The 21,706-nt window shown below is 45.9% G+C and overlaps 1 protein-coding gene across 1 annotated transcript in view; it reads right to left on the minus strand.

Annotated features, from left to right (window-relative positions):
- LOC147633031 (BTB/POZ domain-containing protein At1g30440-like) overlaps positions 1 to 21,334 on the minus strand; it is a 34,358-nt gene extending 13,024 nt beyond the window's left edge. The window contains exon 1 of the mRNA XM_086806029.1: positions 21,086 to 21,334. Coding sequence (XP_086662155.1) covers positions 21,086 to 21,144 — 59 coding nt within the window. The 5' untranslated portion in view covers positions 21,145 to 21,334. The remainder of the gene's footprint in view (positions 1 to 21,085) is intronic.
- Between the last annotated feature and the right edge of the window lie 372 nt (positions 21,335 to 21,706).

Genomic DNA, 21,706 nt, shown 5'->3' on the forward strand with positions numbered 1-21,706 from the left:
TTATGTATGCCAGTGCTCATGGAGGGCATCAAAGTCACATGCATGCAAGATATGTATCTCATGGTGACAGGTCTACTTCCAGAAAAATTTTGCCTTCTGAGTTGTCTCATGGAGAGACCATGCCACATGCAGGTAAGTCACATGCATCTGAGCTTCGAGTTCGTGGAGTACATGCCACCGTGTCCCATGAAGCTTCTATGACGGCCCATGGAGCCCATGCAGACAGGGCTACCCCGTTGGATAAGGGGAAAAGAAAAAGAGAGGACCATGAGCCTCATGCCAGGAAGCTCAAGGAGTTCAAAGCAGGTGATAAATCTGTCAAATTTGATGTCTTTCATGGTGAACATGATGCTTCTAAGGTGTTAGCGTTTGTGGCACAGTTCGACATTGCTTTTAGCGATGAGGACTTTACAGAAAAGTCGAAGGTGCGCCATGCTAGCATGTTTCTGAAAGGCACTGCTGCCCATTGGTGGATCACCGAAAAGATCACCAAGGATCCCATCTCTACTTGGAAGGAATTCAAAGATAGATTTTATGCTCAGTTCTTGCCACCCAATGCGGAGCAAACTCTCACTCAAAAGTGGGACAGGCTGGAACAAAAAGACAATGAGAGTGTGCAACAGTATGTTAACAAATTTTGGAAAGTGTTGCTGGAAGTGACTCCCTTCATGCTAATCACAGAGGATGAAAGAAAGAGGAAGTTTCGTTCTGGATTGCAACCTGCTTATAGATCGGGTATTGAATTGCACCCAAAACATACGTTGCAACAACTCACAGCTTCTGCCCTTGCTACAGAGCAATTGGTGCTCAAGATCAAGCAGGATCAAGGAGGTTCCAAGGCGAAGGACAAGGCTGCCCCAAATCAGCAAAAGGGCGGACAGCCATCTAAAAAGAACTTCCGGGAGCCTTACAAGGGTGGTAAAGCTGAAAATTACACATCCAAAGAACAGGGCCCAAGAAAGAACAAATTTGGATTAACCCCGGAGCAAAGAGAGCAATATGCTAAGGATGGAAAATGCTTTTCTTGTGGTAGCAAAGACCACATGTTTCGGCAATGCCCAGATCGCAAACCAAAGCACGAGGACAAGCACACCAAAGCAAATGTTCATGCAGTTCCTGATGTGCAAGGTAATACAGGTCATGATGCAAAAGAGCGTATGGTTTGCAAGGCTTGGGGGCAAATCAAGGATCAGCCCGCACTCTTCATGTTTGATGACTGTGCAACTGACAATTTCATCTCTATGCAAATGGCAGCTGCATTGGGTATTGAGGTTGAAAATATGGGACCTCAGATTGAAGCTGAAGCTGCATTTATTGGTAAAGAGGTGCAGGTTACCCCTTTGATTGGGAAGTTGCGTATCCATATACAGGGCTATCTTGATAATGAGCATTTCTTAGTTGCTCCTCTGAATGGATGTGATGTATTGTTGGGCAAGCCGTGGCATCATAGGCTTGAGCCCCGCAAAGACTACAAGTCTAATATGATTTCTTTTATGCATAAAGGCCGCATGCATTTTATTGATGCTGGCAAAGAAGGGGATTCCATCCCAGTTGTATCACACATCCAAATTAATAAAGCAATGAAAAACAGTCTTTCAGCGTACTTGGTTTTTGTGCGTGATAATCTTGCGCCAAATCATCAAAATGTGGATTTGTTGAAGTGTTATGTGGCAGATCAAAAGAGTGCATGGGAGAAGTATCTTCCACTTGTTGAATTTGCCTACAACAATACGATCCATGCTTCCATAGGAAAGGCTCCGTTTGAGATTATTTATGGCAGAGTGGTATTGCCACCCATCCTTCGTACCAAGGATGAGATTTTTGCAGCTGATGAATATGTTCGTGACTTGGATGTTGCCTTTGGTCAGGTGCGGACAGCCATTGCAAGATCTCAGGATAAGCATAAAATGGCTGCTGACAAGCATAGAAGGGACATGGAAGTCAAAGAAGGTGATTGGGTATTGCTGAAATTTGAGAAGGCTAGGCTTCGGAAGAGGCCAGGACGAGAAGGATCATATCCTAAGCTTTCTCCTCGCTATTATGGACCCTTCAAGGTGATTCACAAAATCAATGAAGTGTCCTACAGGCTTGCTTTACCTAGTCATTGGAAGATTCACAATGCTTTTCACGTGAGTCTATTTCGGAAATATGTGGGGCCAGATCCTGATGAGCCTGTCACAGAAGATCCGCCAGAAATTGAAGAGCTTGAGGAGATCCTCCAGCCAGAACAGATTGTTTTTCACAAGGAGAGAAAGCTACCTGCAGGAAAGCTTTCCAGGAGATACCTTGTGAAGTTTAAGAATTATTTGCCTATTGATGCCAAATGGGTAAATGAGGATTATTTTGCAGATTATCCGCAATTATTGCAGGCATATCTTGAGGCTTTTCAGTTGAGGTCAACTCTTTAGAAGCCCGGGGGGATGTCACCAATTGGCCGACCATTTGGTCCATTCCTAGTTTTTGCGTCTCGTTCACTTGTTGAGGCCAGGCCGGTGTCTCATGTGAAGAGGCCAGTATTTTGCTGACATGGACGGGAGCCAGACTGGTGCCACCCGTGTGTTAGCAGGATGGTGTCGTATGGACGGGAGCCAGATCAGTGCCACCCGTGTATGACCTGGAGTGTGTTCGATCCATGGGACTGTCACGCCATGGAAGAGCCAGTATTCGTGCCGTGTTTTACCTATGGGACTGTCACACCTAGGGAAACTCGTGCCTGGAACTGTGTCTTACCTATGGGACTGTCACTCCATAGGAAGACCAGGATTTTATGTTTTTATGTCGTGCCAGTTTTGTGCCGACAGATATTTTGTACATGTTCCATGAACGGGAGATATGTCCATGTTACTATTTGCACATGCACACATATTTTGCATGTTTGAAACTGTTTTCGCATGACATGTATTTGTGTGTTTGCCTGCCTGACGTGTTACTTACTGAGCGGGGACGCCTGCCAGTGAGTCGTGAAGTCTGCTCTGTATTCTGACGAGTTTTAGTGCATGTGAACAGGTGGTAAGTATGTTACACATGTTGTTTTAATATTTTATTCTAACCCCTTTGTTTTATAAGGTTAGGTGTTCACATTCACTTAAATGTGGGCACTCCCTTTGGGCACCCATTTAGGGGCCAAGGTGGGGAGCCCCACTTAAGTGAGTGTGGGGGTGGGCATGGGCACCTACCCAAACTCCCCACCCACATGCAAACGTGGGTATTATCACCTAGTTAACTACACATTAATTTTATTAAAAAAGGCTTCATCCATGAAGTGAAAATTATCAATCGTTTTCTCTCCTTCAAGCGTGGGCATCCATCGCTTCCTTCAGGCGTGTATTTCACCAACCTGCGCTTCCTTTCTTGCAAGCGATTATGTGCCCCTGCTCCTACAGCAACCAGGCTGCGGGCTGTGCCACTCTGATTTTTGCTGCTGGCGCTGCCATCTTCCCCCTGTACTCTGGCGCATGCTCTTCATGGAGGCGACCCTCTGCTGCTGGCTGCGCCTGCCTCTCTACAGGAGGCTGAATACTGTGGTAGATGGCTGTTTGCTCTACGGCTGTTAACTCCAGGCTGCGCTTGTTTTTCCCAGGCGGCTGGCTGCTCTACAACTGCACATGCTACAGGCTGCCCACCATTTATTGGCAACCTCACCTATATGCTGTCCAGGCTGCGCTTCTGGACCAACTGTGGCGGCTATACCCTCTACCGGTTCCCCTTCTCAGCAGGCTGCGTGAGATCTCCTACAGGCGGCTGCAGCAAGTATCCCTCTTCTCCATACAAGCAGGCGGCTGTACCCATCGTGGTGGTGCTTGTCTTGATGGTACTACTTGAGGCAACTCTTTCTTCGACAAGGGTGGCTTCATAGTCTACACAAACACCACAAGTTTTGGTTTTCTATCAACCATATACAAGTAAGTGATTTTCAGATTTGAGTAAAGTATTATATGTTTAAATCTGATAAGGGATTCATCCCTCTACGGCCACACCCGTTCGGTGCCGGGTTGTCCAAGCTGTATTGGCGAACCTCGGTCCAAAGGTGCTGAGATCGGGAGAGCCAGGCGTTAGTACGAGAGCGCCTGTTTGTGCGTGGTCTCGGAACACCAGTGAGGCGCTCTCCGCGGAGTCCAGTGAAAGCACAGGACCGTAGCGATTGGACCACACTAGTGGTCGTTCTGCTTCGAGTTCTCTTCATCGAAATCCGAGCCTATTTGTTTGGTACTGTTTTCATATGTACATGGACATTATCTGGTTCTCAGAACCCATGGAGCATTGTATTCATTAAATACTCCCAATAAATATATCATATATTGAGGGGGGGGTCGGCCCGTTCCGGCCCCAGTGCTGGTGTCCATCTTTCCATTTCTGTTCATTTAATTTCAAGTTGTTTTAAGTTGTCCATTTCTTATTTGTGGTTTTAAAGTTGTGCTTTTAAGCGTGTGGGTGTCCAACGGAGTCTTTCCCACTTGACGGGATCGGTTTCAAAAGGAACAGAGGGACCTACAGTTATGGGCATCTCTATGTTTCTAGATGTTTCATGAGGGAATAGGTAACTAGATGTATGCCGTTGTTGGCACTGTTGTTGAATGGTGCTATGAATGGTTCTGTATGGAAACAAGACAGAAGTTTCAAAGGGAAACAGGCCTAAGGGTTTCATGTGGAAACAGGTCGTAGGTTTCTCGAGGAAACATGTTTTTGGGTTTCTCTAGGAGATAGGTCACATGCAGGCAGAAGGTACAAGAATGGCCACATGTTTGGTACAGCCTTGCTACTAATTGGGCAAGGGACAGGGAATCCATGACAGAGATGGATAATACCCTGGGAAGGAAGAGAGGGTTGGTACAGGTGTGTCAACTGTATGGTATGCTGTGCTGTGATACGAGTTCTCTTTTGAGAGACAGTTTGGGAGTCTATGTTGTGATGCAGAAGCACTGGATGTGTCAGGGTGTGATGCTGTTCATAGTGTGAGAGGCTATGGATGGTTGTGGCAGCCCTGATCATGGGAGAAAGCTTCTGTATGCAGACTCAATGTGAGAGAGTCTTTCGATGTGAACAATGGCTGGACTTGTTTGTGGATGCCTAGTGGACAAGAAGCCATGATGCAGGTTCTTTGCAGGCTTCAGGAGTTCTACTATGACGGCTGAGTTCCCAGCCTTATTGTAATCAAAGCTCTTATAATCAATTAAAGAAATACCGCAAGGGGCGCCACTGCGTTTTGGGACCAATCGGTGTCCGTGTACTGTTTGCAGGAGCACTCTAGCTCCCCCTGTTTGTTTTCCTTTTCTAGGTCCTCAATGGCGTTGAAGTGTTTTATGTGCAAGTGTTTGTTTCACCGCCCGTTAGGCCGGTTTTCAAGGTTCCGTTGCCGGGACACATCGTCGACTTTCTCACGTGGGCGAGTCCGTGGTTGCTTTGGTCGAGACACATCGTCGACTTTCTCAAGGAGGCGAGCTCGTGGTTGTCACATCAAAAGCTTCAACATGAGGAAAGTGAAAAGGAAGTGCAGGAGGCAGTGCAAGATTGTGTGCCTTTGCCTATATGAGGTGAAGAGCAAGAGCTGAAGATGAAGCTCAGGAGAAAAGACACCAAGGACAAGAAGTAGTCGGCCAGGAACAAGAAGCAGTTGAAGTGTTATGGTGCAAAACATGGGTTGAAGGCTATGACTTTCGACAGTTTGTCACTGGTCGTATCTTTATAGAGGCTTCATGGGTTCGAAAGACAGTTTCTTTCTATGTTTAGCAGTGGTGATCTACTATGCTTCATCGAGGACTTGTGCTTACCACTTGGGTGGAGTGCAAGCACGTTTTGGGTGCCTGAGGATGTATCAGATGAGGCCCAGACGGAAGCAGAGGAACTTTATGAGGTTCTTATTTCCGAGCACATACTGGCACATAAGGAAAGAAAGGTACAGGGTAAAGTTTCCCGTCGCTATCCTGTGAAGTTCAAGAGCTGTTCACTGATGGATGCGAAGTGGATGGAGGAGGTTCACTGATGGATGCGAAGTGGATGGAGGAGGGTGACTTAGCAGATTCACCTCAGGATTTGCAGCTTTATCTTGATGCCTTTGAGTTGGAGTCGACTCTTGTTACGACTCATTCAAGTTCAGCAGAGCATAGGTCTGGAGCATTGCCTGATGCTCAAGAGGGGGGTAGCACCTCCGCTCCCTTGTTACAGATAGGCTCAATTGTCATCTAGGAGTCGCTTGGTGACATCTTTGTATTCACCCGAAGGTACTGAGGCTGACAGTACATCTGCTTATGGGACTTCTATGATCTTGTGTTCTAGACACATGAGATGGTAAAGTTGGGTATGGTTCACAGTCGGCCGCACCTTGAACTATAACTGCAACTATGGATAACTCTATGGAGGGCATAAGTCTTGCAAGCAGTCCTAGAGTTGGTTTGGTTCATATATGGATTGAACCCTATTTGTGCATGTATGCATACACTTTTTGAGGTAGAGGTATTTTTGTATTCTGGTGCCATTGGATCCTGGTATCATTGAGAATACATTGGGAAATACTCTGCATAGTGTCGTGTGCTGCATGTATGTTGGTATGATACATCAAGTGCTTTATTATGTTCATGGATGCACCACTGGGTGTAACTCCTGTGGGATGGCCATGAGACATATGTGGGACAGTACTTAGTGGATGTAGTGTTTGGATGCATTGAATGCTTTCATATGCTCATGTTGTACCATCAGTCGTGGGTCCTGCGGGATGCCCATGGGCGTAAGGCTTGCGAGCAACCCTTAGACTGTTACTCTAGAGTAGGTAGAGCATTTTGAGGAGCATATTGTTTGCGAATGCATGTGTGTCATGCATATGTTTGTCATATGTAGAATGATGCATGGTTTTGTTTTTGGCTAACACAGTTAACGTGTTTCCAATTGGTTTTAGACTTTTGCTGTAGGTTCTGAAGGAACAAGCAAGAGGTGTTTGCCACTTTGGCGTGACAGTGTGGCTTATTGTGCAGGATGATTGTATTATCACCCAGATGCATTGGAGGGCCATTGTTTTTGCCATATGGGGTGTCTTTGCTCATAAGATGCTTTACTGTGCCATTGAGTACAATCGAGGACGCTTGCCATTTTTCAAGAGGGGGGTATGTCACGACCTTGTGTTTTTCTCTGGACAGTATGCAGGTGAGCACAGGGACATGGTGGACAGTGTGAATGGCATCAGGTTTGAGTCAAAAAGTAAGCCCATGTGTGGACAACCCCAAGTGTGAAGGGGGCAAAGAGACTTCAATTTAAAAAGGTTTTATAACCTTTGGTGGGCAAAAATTGAAGTTATAAAGGTTTTAAAACCTTGGGAGGCCCCTAGGAAATTTATAGAGGCTACTCCACTTTTGGAGGTCCACGTCTCTCTCTTCTCCCTCTCTCTAGCTTTTCGGGAAGCGTGCTAGTTCTCTTGCGTGGATGGGAAGGGAAGCACAGTCGACTGCTAGAGAAGGTGTGGCTGCTGTGAGTTCTTGATTAAAACCTTGGGAGGTCCCTAGGAAATTTAGGGAGGCTACTCCAATTTTGGAGGTCCACGTCTCTCTCTTCTCCCTCTCTCTAGCTTTTTGGGAAGCGTGCTAGTTCTCTTGCGTGGATGCGTAGGGAAGCACAGTCGACTGCTCGAGAAGGTGTGGCTGCTGTGAGTTCTTGAAGAACAGGCCGTACAGCCCTGTACGGACAGCAGGTACAGTGTACGGTGGCTGCAGGTACAGGTGGCGCTGGTTCAGGTGGCTGCTGCTCTGTTGCTAGCTGATACAGTCGGGTACATGCAAGCGGACCAGGACAGTTCTGTCCAGCAGGTACAGGCGGGCCAGTTCAGTTCAGTTTTGTACTGTTGCAGGCGGCGCATCACCAGGGTACAGGCGGCGCATAAAAAGCTAGGCCATGTGTGTGCTTTTTGGAGGACGCCGTGTTTTTGCAGAAGACAGGGGGCTGGTTTCTCTGGACATATAGGTGGCTAGGGGGCTGATGTCTCTGGACATAAAGGCGGACAGGGGCTGGTTTTTCATGAACATAGACATCATGTCAATGGCGTTCAACTGATGGAACTTTCAACCTCTCTTTGCTTTGGTTCGGGACTGTTTTGGAAAGGTTTTATGGACTGTTTCGTGGCAGTGCATGTGGCTACGAACATGAGCAATTCCGAGACTGTTTTGGGACTGTTTTGGGGCTGTTTTTGTTTGGCTGCAAATTCAGCTATGTACTTGGGTTTCTGGCTGCAAGTACAGGTCACGTGGTTATGTTTCTTGGCATGGGAGTGATGCAAGCTCGCATGGCTGCGTGCTCATGGAGCAGATTGTTTTCTTCCTGCTAGAAAGGAACAGAGGGACCTACAGTTATGGGCATCTCTATGTTTCCAGATGTTTCATGAGGGAACAGGTAACTAGATGTATGCCGTTGTTGGCACTGTTGTTGAATGGTGCTATGAATGGTTCTGTATGGAAACAAGGCAGAAGTTTCAAAGGGAAACATGCCTAAGGGTTTCATGTGGAAACAGGTCGTAGGTTTCTCGAGGAAACATGTTTTTGGGTTTCTCTAGGAGATAGGTCACATGCAGGCAGAAGGTACAGGAATGGCCACATGTTTGGTACAGCCTTGCTACTGATTGGGCAAGGGACAGGGAATCCATGACAGTGATGGATAGTACCCTGGGAAGGAAGAGAGGGTTGGTACAGGTGTGTCAACTGTATGGTATGCTGTGCTGTGATACGAGTTCTCTTTTGAGAGACAGTTTGGGAGTCTGTGTTGTGATGCAGAAGCACTGGATGTGTCAGGGTGTGATGTTGTTCATAGTGTGAGAGGCTATGGATGGTTGTGGCAGCCCTGATCATGGGAGAAAGCTTCTGTATGCAGACTCAATGTGAGAGAGTCTTTCGATGTGAACAATGGCTGGACTTGTTTGTGGATGCCTAGTGGACAAGAAGCCATGATGCAGGTTCTTTGCAGGCTTCAGGAGTTCTACTATGACGGCTGAGTTCCCAGCCTTATTGTAATCAAAGCTCTTATAATCAATTAAAGAAATACCGCAAGGGACGCCACTGCGTTTTGGGGCCAATCGGTGTCCGTGTACTGTTTGCAGGAGCACTCTAGCTCCCCCTGTTTGTTTTCCTTTTCTAGGTCCTCAATGGTGTTGAAGTGTTTTATGTGGAAGTGTTTGTTTCACCGCCCGTCAGGCCGGTTTACATTTGACATGCTTGGACATACTAATAGACATCCCGTCTCATCTTTGGCCAATAGAACGATCACTCAAGTTTCTCCGGTGTACTGTCGATACCACAATGCCCTCCAACAAGAGAATTGTTAGCACTTTCATCCCCAGTTTCTGCTCATATTTGGTGTCCCTTTTGGTCCCTTTTTCATGGCCTTTGATTGTGGGCTGGCCACCCTATTTTTGCACATTTTTCTGGGATTTTTCCCAGTCGGCCAGGTCCTCTTGTCCAGTCCGCCAGCCCCTCTTACCTATAAATAGGTGGGCTGGCCTCTCACTTTTCTCATAGTCTAGTCTTTCCTTTTGCTCCCTCACTTATGAGACTCTTCTTGTCTCTTGCTTGGGAATGTATCATTTCAGTATATTCAGCATAGTCGCTCCATATCTCTCTCTCTTGCACCTTCTGCTCAGCACACTCTAGTACTTCTTTGCTCCGCTCTGTGCACTCATTCATGGTATCATCGCTCCCGGTTCAGCGTTAATCTGCTGCCCCAGTCAGCGTTAACTTTCTGGCCCAGATTTGCCTCAGTTTTCAGCACCTTCAAATCTGCGTTTTCTTCTCAGTTCTGCTGCTGGTCGGCTGGCTTCTTTCGGTGCCTCTCCACTGCAGATTCAGGTCTTCCCTCACTGGTTTGATCTCTGAGATTCCCTTCTTCACCTGTCGGCTACTCCTTTTCAGGGCTGCAGCATCTACCTTGCTGCGTTTTCTTCCCTACAGGTGGGTCTTGCAGCTTTTGGTGTTCTGAGTTAAGGATTGGTGGCTTCTGGTACCTGTGGTGGACACTCCTTCCGAGATTGAGCATTCTTCTAAGATTGAGCCCAAGCTCTTGTGATGGCTGCCCTGACTACACTTCATATGTTCTCTTGAGTCCGCAAAGTTGGATGGTTCCAACTACACTTTGTGGAAGGTGAAGGTGAAATCAGCCTTGCGTGGCGTGGATCTCTAGGATTGGCTTGTTACACCTGCCAATGCCACCCCTCCCACTCTTGCTTCCGATGGTGTGACTTAGGCACAGATTGATATTTGGCAGGCAAATGATCGTCGTGTTTTCTCTTTTCTGATGTTGAATTGTCAGGATTCTGTTCTCTCTCATGTGTGTACAGCAGACGTTGCACATGAAGTTTGGAAGGCATTTGCAAGTCTTTACGAGATTGAGTCTCTGGGACAGATTTTGGCTTTGGAAAAGCAGCTTATGAACTTGTAAGTTTTGCCTTTCCATCTTTATCTACTTTCATCTCTAAGATGAAAGATCTCCGGGATGTGTTTGTTGTTTGTGGCAAGGATATCTCTACAGAGGATATGGCTATTCGGCTTCTCTCCAAGCTTCAAGAGAGGTTTGATGCTTATTTTCAGTCTCTTGTTTCTTCTCCTCGTCCTGTTCCAGTTACTTGGGAGGAAGTTCTCCCCTCCATTATGCAGATTGAGTCTCGCTTTGAGGAGCGGACTGGCACCTCTAGTGGTTCTGATGGAGCTTTGGCTGCACGAGATAAAGGGAAGAATCAACAAAAGAAAGGGAAAGGGGGTTCTGACAAGAACTCCAAGGATAACGACAAGGATAAAGACAGACAAAAGCAGATCTTCTAAAAACAAGGACATTGAGTGTCATTATTGCGGCAAGAAGGGTCATAAATCGCCCCAATGTCACAAGAAGAAGCGAGATGAAGAAGCAAAGAACTCTTCCTCTACAGCGGTGTCTCAAACCAAGAAGGATGATGGTATTCTTCTATTAGCAGCAGGTACTCGTCGTGTACTTGCTCTTGTGACTTCTCAGCCGCGGTCGTGGATTGTGGATAGCGGTGTTACTGCTCACATGACACCCCATCGAGATTGGTTCGAGGACTTCACTACCAAGAAAGGCGAGATCACTTTGGGTGATTCTTCTTCCGTGCCAGTGCATGGACATGACACCATCCCCATCTTCCTCTCCTCCAAGGACAAGAGGTACTATATGCATGCATGTATGTAAAATAAAAATATCTAGCATCCATACAAAAATAGCATGAAAGACAATGGTAATACTAAAATGAAAACCAATCTATTAACTATTGAGCAATGACCACTGACTAAAATAATTAAAAAACGGGCCAAATAAGTGTTGTACATTGAACCTCATATTTGGTACGAAGACCTTATCCGTACGAGGTACGGTACGTATGGAGTGGTACGGAAAGTACTGAAGGTACTCATCGGATGAGTACGGGTACGGAATGCAACTATGCTATCAGCTTCAACAGCGAGCTTCGAAGGATGGGTTGGTTGAGGGTTTACCGACCATCAAGGCTCCATCTTCTGTTTGTTCCTCTTGTTTACAAGGGAAGCAACACTGAGCTGCCTTTCCGAAGGAGGCGACACACAAATCTTTGACATCACTTGCTCTTGTTCATGCAGACTTATGTTGACCTATGAGTACCGCGTCTTTGAGTAAGGCATTGTACATGCTCGTGATGGTGGATGACTTCTCCAAATATACTTGGGTCTTCTTTCTGAAGTCCAAGGATGAGGCTTTTCAGCACCTTTTGTGATTGGAGAGTTGAGGTGGAAAAAGAGACCGGTTCCTCGGTCAAGGCTCTCAGGACCGACAGAGGGGGTGAGCTTACATCCCAGGAGTTTCAGCAATATTGCAAGGCTCATGGCATTCGGAGATAGCTTACTACAGCATATACTCCATCACACAGAATGGAGTTGGAGAGAGGAAGAATAGGACCATTATGAAGATGGCCATGCTATGCTTGAGCATTCTTCATTACCTCGACATTTGTGCGCTAAGGTAGCTTCTAATGTTGTCTACATTTAGAACAGGTCTCCTATTGTTGCTCTTCCAGATAAAACTCCATATGAGGCTTTCCATGGTGAGAAGCCCTCTGTTGTTTATTTCCGGGTATTTGGTTGTTCAACGTATGTACATGTGCCTAAGGAGTATCGCTCCAAGTTGGACTCGAAGTCTCAGCGCATGACTTTTCTCGGATACAACACTGTGTCCAAGGCATATCAACTATATGATCAGCAGGCCGGCAAAGTTGTTGTGAGCCGTGATGTGGTGTTCGACGATACTCCTACATCTTCAGAGGAGGGTGGTAAGCTCCTTCTTCCTCCGCCTCCTCCTCCTCCTCCTCCCTCTGCTTCTGTTACACCTCCAGCTTTGGATTCTCAGTCAGATAATGATGACTCTGCTCCTCCTCTAGCGAGTTCGAGCAGATCTGTGCCTTGATAGTATTTTCACACAGTTCGTGATTCTGGCTTACGTGAGCTTCCTTCTGCTCCTCCGCTTGGTTCTCTTAGGCGATCTTCTAGAGTTTTAGGGAAACAAATTCATGAGGGCAACATGTTTGTTAACTATGCTCTTATGTCCTCTATCATTCATGGTCCTTCTCATTCCACTTCTGAGGACGAGGCTCTTTCACATGAGCCTTGGCGTTGTGCTATGCAGACAGAGCTGGATGCTATTGAACGGAATGGCACTTGCATTTTGGTGCGTAGGCCACTGCAGCATAAGGTGATTGGTGTGCGCTGGATCTTCAAATCGAAGTTCCGAGCTGATGGCAACTTGGACAAGCACAAGGCAAGGTTGGTTGCCAAGGATTGTGCTCAGCGCCGTGGAGTCGACTTCGATGAGACCTTCGCTCCGACGGCCCGGATGACTACCATTCGCACCGTTCTTGCTCTTGCAAGACATCATAGATGGCCCGTATTCCAGATGGACGTCAAGTCGGCTTTCCTGAATGGAGAGCTTACACAGGAGGTTTATGTTGATCATCCGCCGAAATTTGTTGTTCGAGGCAATCAAGATCAGGTGTACCGGCTGAAGAAAGCTTTATATGGTCTGAAGCTGGCTCCACGGACTTGGTACTAGCGGATTGATGAGTTCTTTCAGAAGCTCGGCCTGCGCCGTTCTCATGTAGATTCGAACCTTTATATCCTCCTTGAGAGGGGGTTGATTGTTATCATTGTGGTCTACGTTGATGACCTTATCTTTACCGGTTCTTATTCTATGAGGATCCATTCAATCATGGATGCTTTGGAGACAGAGTTTGAGATGACGGCAGAGTTCTTCGATACTTGCGTAGCACTCTAGACTTTGGCATCTTCTATGGCCAAGGATGTACTCTTTTTGGATGGTCTGATTCACATTGGGCTGGAGATCTAGATACTCGGCGTTCGACCACGGATTGTGTTTTTTCACTTGGGTCTGGAGCCATTTCATGGAGCAGTAAAAAGCAGCTTGCTGTGGCACTTTCCTCTACAGAGGCGGATTATCGTGCGGTTTGTTATGCTGCATGTGAGGCGATTTGGCTACAGAGATTATTGGAGGAGCTTAGTTGTCCTCCTACCGGTTCTACTCTTCTTTGGTGTGGCAATCAAATTGCATCGCCATCACCAAGAACCCTGTGTTTCATACTCGTACGAAACACATTGAGATACAATATCACTATGTTCATGAACGGGTTCTTGCTGGAGGTTTGCGTTTGGAGTATTGTCTTCAGCGGAGAATGCAGCAGATTTGTTCACCAAGCCGGTTTCTCAAGCTTCCTTGGCTCCTCATCTTCGGCTTCTCGGAGTATGTTCAGTATCTGGTGCTAAGGAGGGGTGTTAGCACATTCATCCCCAATTTTTGCTCATATTTGGTGTCCCTTTTGGTCCCTTTTTCATGGCCTTTGATTGTGGGTTGGCCACCCTATTTTTGCACATTTTTTTGGGATTTTTCCCATGTCGGGTACCTTTTTCCCAGTTGGCCAACATAACCATGTCCAGTCGGCCAGGTTCTCTTGTCCAATCGGCCAAGTTCTCTTGTCCAATCGGCTAGCCCCTCTTACCTATAAATAGGTGGGCTGGCCTCTCACTTTTCTCATAGTCTAGTCTTTCCTTTTGCCCCCTCACTTATGAGACTCTTCCTATCTCTTGCTTGGGACTGTATCATTTCAGTATATTCAGCATAGTTGCTCCATCTCCCTCTCTCTTGCACTCTCTGCTCAGCACACTCTAGTGCTTGTTTGCTTCCGCTCTGTGCACTCATTCAAGAATCATGTGCATCATGGAGAAGTGCTTGTCGCTTTTCCTTGAGAATGCACAACCGGTTCTTGTAAAATAACCAACCATCATGAATGGTGTAGTGACCCGGTTCTGACTCAGGGCCAATCGAAATTGAGTCTCGAATTCCAAAGAATCCTCGTAATGTGCCTTCATACTGTCAAGATCTTTTTCCCTATATTTCAAGCGCAGTGGACTCTTGAAAATTTTGAATTGTGCCTTTGTGACTGAGGGCATTGGCAACGGGGTTATTTGAGCCAAGGATATATTCATTCATACCTCCAAACTATTGGAAGATCCGACTCCATCTAGCTTGTCTGTCACTCCATTGGGCACTCTATAACCATTTCAGTGCCTGGTGAACTGTCTTAACAATAAAATCTCTAAGAAAGTGTTTCCAATGTTTAAGTGTTGTCATCACCCCCAACAACTCTTTGTCATACACAGAATAATCATTTTATGCATCATTTAATTTAATAAGCCACCGGGCGTCCTTCCTGTTGGAGGACAACTCCTATGGCTAAATTGTTGGCATCGGTGATTATCTCGAAAGGATCATCCCATGAAGCCAATTTGAGAACCGAAGACTCAGAGGCCACTTTTTTCATTGCATGAAATGCCTCAAGTGCTTTGCCCGTGATGACGGACACCTTTTGACGACGCGTCTTCACGCCCTTGAGCAGATCAGTGAGTGGTGCTGCAAGGTCGGAAAATTGTCCATATGGGTATTGTATGCTTGGCAGAGACCCACAAAAGAGCGGATCTCTTGCGCATTCTTGGGAACATCCCATTCGAGAATTGCCCTTGCCTTTTCAAGGTCGAGACTAATCCTGTTTGAACTAATAATATATCCCATATAATGGATTTCTTCTACTTCAAATTTGCTCTTCTTTGCATTGATGTAGAGCACATTGTCAATTTGTCTCACAAAAGTTGCAAGACCTTTTCGACATCCTGCACATGCTACTTTGCAGTTGCAGAAAAAATGAGTATATCATCTAAAAAGAACACTCACTTTCCTATGAGCTCTACAAATACCGGAGCCATCATCTTGTTGAATGTCACAAGTGCATTGGTGAGACCGAATGGCATCACCACAAACTCGTAATGGCCACTTTTGAGATCTATCTTTGAAAAGAACTTTGCACCGTTGAGTCGCTCAAGGATATACTTGATCTTGGGCATTGGAAACCTATTCTTCACTATGAGCTTGTTAAGCGCCCTGTAGTCCACGCAAATCATGCGGACTTGTATTTCTTCTGCACAAATAGGATAGGTGCAACAAAGGGCGAGGATGACGGCCGGATGAATCCACGGCGAAGTAGCTGGGAAAGCTATTGCTCTAGTTCGCTCTCTAGTGCCTTAGAAAGACAATAGGGAAACTTATTGGGTGGTTCTGTCTCGGGGACCAACTCAATGTGATGATCCTCAAGACGACTAGGTGGGAGCTGCAGAGGTGGAAGATCATCCTTTAGCATGATGCCCTGAAACTGTGCTAGGAGGCCATCCAATTTGAGCTTTAATGGGGTTGCTGACTGAACAACAAAGTGCTCGCTAGGGACGTATATCAATGCACACTCAGCTTCTTTTCTGATAGCTTGTTGGGCCTGGATGTGTGAGATTAGGGGAATACCTGGAATGCTCCTATCCCCGCAAATTATGACAGGCTCAAGAACACCATCAATAATCGTGAAAGTGTCTTGCCTCCAATCAGGAATGGGTGCATACTCCCTAAACCACTGAATGCCGAGAATCATATCACACCCCAAAAGAGGTGAGACAATGAAGTCTCGCTGAAATGTGATGAATGTGAATTGTTGAGCCTTATGAGAGATGTGTGTGCGAAGACCGGGTGTGAACCTGTCTACGTCCAGATGATGGGGTACAAGAGTACAACTTTTTAGCTAACTGAGGAGAAATGGCATCCTCAGAGCTACCCATATCAAAGAGAACAGTGAACTGTTGTCCCTTTGCTGAGCCATAAGCATGAATGAGGGCTTTCTTTTGCTCCTCAACCTTGCCCTCCTGCTTATCGGTTCAGAAACCGCCCTTGCAGACCTATAGAAAGGCACCTCTCCTTCATTGAAAGGCCAAGTTCCTCTTGGATGTAGGGTTTACGGTGCATCTCCACTTGTGCGCCTCCTTGAGGGGACGTCAGAGTACATACATAACTAACAACCTCTTAATTAAGTGTTAAGGTTAGTGTGAATACACTTTAGTGCACGCACTTTGGGGCTAGGCCCAATGCCTATATAAAGGTGTCAGGCCTCTATGCAAGGCAACCTAGCTCTGTGAAAAACCAACTTCATGCAAAAGCATGAGAGAGAAGAAGAAGACTCAAGAATAGCAAAAAATAAACCTAGCTTAGCATTGTCGGAACATGCAGCGGAAATGAGACTGAAAACTGAGATCAGAATATGCATTAATGCTGGAGAAGAGATGTGGGTGGGGGGCATGGTGCCCCTATATATATAGGCTAGGGCAGCCAGTCGGCCTATATAAACAGGGCCAACAACCCCAACATGGGCCCTATGACCAGATCGGCCAACATGGCTCGGTCGGCCAGCCCCTAGTCGGGCCCACTTGGCCAGCCGCCTCCTACAAAACGACCAGAGAGAAAACAGCCCTCCACACAAGCCTACAAAACTAGGAAAAAACATCAGTGACTCCTCCCATGGGTGGGCACACCCACATCATAGGCCCTCACTCCCTATGGTATAGTATGGTACAGACAGGAGATGAATGCTAACAACCCCTCTCAGCTCCTGGATGTGGAACCAATCCCAGTGAGCTGGAGTGCTAACGGAGCATCTGTTGAGGAAGAGGCTTCGTGAAGAGGTCCGCCGCATTGTCCTCCGTCGTACAAAAGGCTAGCAGGATGTCACCATCCAAAATCTTCTCTCGACCAAAGTGATATTGTATCTCTATATGCTTGGTTCGAGCATGGAAGACATGGTTCCGAGCAATAGCTATACAGCTCTGATTGATGACCGTGGGTTCCAGGTTCCTTCTGCGGAAACCTGATCTCGCAAAGTAACCTCCTCAGCCACACCACCTCGCGAGAAGCACCACAAGCAACCCGATACTCTGCCTCCATGGAAGATAAGGCAACAGTTGGTTACTTCTTGCTGCTCCAAGAAATCACTCCTGAGCCAAGGTGTCAAATCCCCACCGGATCTCCTCGTGATCGTTCCTGGTACTAGACTCGAAACCTGCAAACAAATAAACAAACAAACAAACAACAAGGGCCTGTATAGAAGAGTACCTACACTGGTTTCCCTTCATGACAATAAGTTTTGTAACCGAAAACTGGTAACCACGACTAGCCTCTGAAGATAAGATGCAACCGTAGGTACCTGTTTCTCAATTGACACTTATCCTAGTAAGAAATCTTCCTCGAGATCATCCCCGTGATCTGAATCTATAGGCATCGTGGTCATATTTGCAACTATGCACTGCTTCTTCAATGGACAATCATGCCTTTGATGCTTGCCCAAACAAACATAGCATAAGCCTTCACTCTTTGCATTCTCAAACTGTTCTGGAGTGAGAGAAGATCTATAAGAAATCTCGTAAAATTTGCGAAATTTTCATAAGCACCTCTCGATACTTATCTGCATACTCCTACACCGTAAGATTCTTTTGAGAGATAAAAAACCAAGTATCAAGGGCTCTACTCTGATCATCTAGTAGCACAAAATTCTGAATAAACATATCCTTAAATTCCTCCCATGTATTTGGGATCGCCTTGCCTTTTTAAATTTTCCTCCACCAATGATGAGCCACATCCTGTAAATTATATGCAGCATGCTGGATTCTAATGTGCTCATCTATGATATCACACAAAGTAAATCATTGTTCCCACTTAGAAAGCCACTAATCTACTGCATCGGCCGTACGAGAAAGTAAAGTACCAATGTACTTTGGTGGTTTCAAATCCTTTAATGCAAGTTTTGGCTTTAATCCCTTTTTCGGTGTACCCTCACATTACCCAAGAGATGGGTATTCGAAGTAGACGACTAAGGTACTATAGGTGTTATCACAGTATGAATATCATTCATAAATAAATTCATTTGTTCCCGCAAATCATGCATTTGTTGGCGAAGAGGAACAGATTCCAATGATTGTGGGGCAGAGTGATCGGATTCCATTTTTAACCAATAATATGCAAGAAGTACTAAACGACAGAAAATAAAAGAGAAGGGATAATTGAGCTCCCTAGTCGAAAGGATGTGGAAGCCGATGAAGATGGAAGTCGTGTAAAGCTACAGCTTCATAGATCGTGCCAAATGCTTCACGAAACAGTTGCCAAGATGCAATGCACAAGAACTCCCTCTAAGAAAAATAAAAAGCTTAGGCTTTCTTTTTTTCTCTCTAATAAGCTTTAGGTAAAAGAGAAGCGGACTTTTATCTTCTTCTTCTCTACACCGTTGACACGCAACGACGCCGATGGCGACTGCGCAACTCGTGTAGCAAGATCGAAGGATAGAAGACCGGGTTGTGTGTGGCTTGACAAGCGCCACCCCAAGGTCCTTAGCCACCACCTTGGTGTGGTGGCGATTACCCAGTAGCTATCGCAGCAACGGCAGCATGACAACAACGGAAACGAATGGACGACAACTAGTACATCAACGGAACAGTGACAATGACGGAAATCGAATAGCGACGGACGGAACGTCGAAAAAAATGCGACAGCAATGGACAAACTTCAATGACAGAAACGAGTTTGAAATCTCCATGCTCAAGGCAAGCTCAAACCTGCTACAATTCTTCCACCATAACCAAGAACAAATCCTTAAGCTCTGATACCGAATGTCAAGCCTCCATGCAAGTTAACCTAGCTCTGTGAAAAACCAGCTTCATGCAAAAACGTGAGAGAGAAGAAGAACTCCTTAAGAATAGCAAAAAAATAAACCTAGCTAGGCATACCATGTTTAACCACCCAACCATTATATATACCGATGACCCCGGGTGTCCAGTGTGTACCTTACCGGCCACACACCATACTCACGAGCCCCCTGTGTCCCCGCTGATACCCCCATGCTACACACCACCGGGTCTTTGGCCTACAACCGTCACCCACAAACATTACCCGTTCACACTTATTAATATAAGCGGTAATGTGCAAAAGTATGCCGCCATTGGTTTTCCCACGCAGCATCCACGTGTCCCACGCATTACTAGCATATGTAAATCCCTCGTATCAGTGAGTATGCGTCCCATGTGTTGCCACGTGTAAGGGTCGTAACAAAAGGACCCTCATGTAACATTATTCATAAGTGCAATCAAGCTAAAGCAAGTTCCCTTGTGCTCTATCTCACTCTCTTGCGCAAGTGTGTGTGTTCATGTAATCAAGTGTTTCTCTCTCTCCTCTTTTGTCCCATTGACTCTGCATTTTCTAACAGATCCATAATAAGGAGGGAGTGCACACTTGCTGTGCAGTTTTGCAACAAACTTGCAAAGGTGATTGTATCTATTTCTTTTAAGAATTAATTAGCAAATCTTTGCAAGTGTTATCTTCAAGTTTATGATGTTATTTCTTCCACTACAGTTTGCTGCGTACTTCTGCATTATTCCTGCATTGTTTTTGGGCCCATTCTCACAAACATTATCCATGGTGTGCACGGGTTGGGAAACGCTGGTTCAACATCCTCCATCCATTTTCCCGAATATGGCAGACAGCGTGTGTGGAGTTTCAGGACCAATTAACAGCCTCAAAGCATACACAGTAGCACATCGCACTAGCTGGGGACTTGAAGTATGTTCGGATAACCCAGATCCTCGTTTCAAAAAAACAGTATGACACGTTTGTCTATGTTATCCTTGTTTCAAACACCTCCAATAGTATGACACATTTATTGGAGGACCCAGATTTCAAATCTCCCTCTAGCCAATCCACCCAAATCTTCTCAGCAACAAATTTGAGCATGTATAGTCCTCGGAGATAAGCAAGAGGAGATCTGAGATGCATCAATCCTCGAGATGGGCTAGATAGGGTGAGATAATGCTGGCCTGCCATTTCCCAATGAGATGGCCTGAGTAGTGCAATCAAGCCTTCATGCACATTTAGTGTAGTACAGGTGTTGATTAATAGCTTAAAAACTCCAGAATGCCTGCAGTATTGAGCTATTTCAAGACAAGTTAGTAGAGCTCGTGATCTCTTACTTTGAGGTGTTCAGGTTGTTATTTAAAAGAGGGTGTATAACGCATAAATGAGACGGAAAATCTCAAGAGGACCCTCTGACATGGCATCCTTTTCGTGTGACAGTCAGAATTCAAAGCATCAATGAGGCCAAAAAAAACAGACAATGAAAAACTCCTGACCTCTTGGATGCTCAGACTTTCCCTATCCGGGAAAGCCTCGGTGAAGCTCCCTAACACATTAGAGTGATTGGCCCCACGTCCCTCATAGAATGATCGGTCTCGCTTCTTTCAAACACTTGTGAACCCATATCACAGTAATCAGCCCCGTTGTCTTAACGGCTGCAGCTGATGCTCGTCACTCCCAAAACCCATCAAAGTGACCAGTCGGTTTGCTGGGAGCCATCTGAAATATTCTTTAGCTCCCCCACAAAACTCCCAACCCAACAGGCTCTCTAAACAAAGGTGCCTTGCCATCGAAGGCAGGCAAAGCATTTCAGAGAAATAAAACATTGACAAAAGGCTAATCTGACCTGCCGGCATAACTGATTTGCCATTAAGCTCTGCCTATTATGCAACAGGCATTCTATTAAGCTGCTGCCCATTACACAAGAGGCATATAATGCACTACAGAATGCAAGCACAGAAGATCTTATGGGACCCTCTTTCATTATAAATTAAATTTGATGAAAGTGCAGTTTTAACCATGGAATACTCACCACGCTTGCCCTTTGCGTTGAAATCCATCAGGCTTGGAGCCCAGCTTGAGGCAGGCCATGTCCGGGGTGCAAAATCTAAGAGGAGACAAACTGGTACACAGGGTCTGCACTTTAGGGTTGCAGCCAACTGGCAGGGTGAGGCGCCATGGAAGCGCGAGAGACGACACGGGGTCAAAACAATAGCTACAGCTTGCCCAAAACCATATACAGCTGAGTCCTGACAACCCACGAATACAGGAAGAACTCAAGCCTACAAATATATTAAATTGATCGTATAGTAGACTAATCTAATCAAATTGAACATATATCATCATATATCAATTAATTAAATTAGCAATCCTTTGGACAAGTATGAAACACACTTACTTTAGGGGCCATGCCCATGACTTCATTGAGCCATGACCCACCCCACCAATATGCATCGATGATCTTGTGTCACACGGTTGGTGCTAGTGTGACACAAGATGCATAACCGTCTTTAGGTCTTTACACATTATTTAGGTGTGATAGCCAGAAAAAATAATCGACGTTGTTGGGCAAATAAATAAATAAAAATTGTGGACGCCTCGATCGGGCAATCATACGCCTCGAACTGTTAGAGGCGCACCTCGTAACAACTAT

Source organism: Cibotium barometz, chromosome 12 (assembly GCF_041138505.1).
Source record: "Cibotium barometz isolate CiBa-2024 chromosome 12, ASM4113850v1, whole genome shotgun sequence".
Lineage (NCBI taxonomy): Eukaryota > Viridiplantae > Streptophyta > Polypodiopsida > Cyatheales > Cibotiaceae > Cibotium > Cibotium barometz.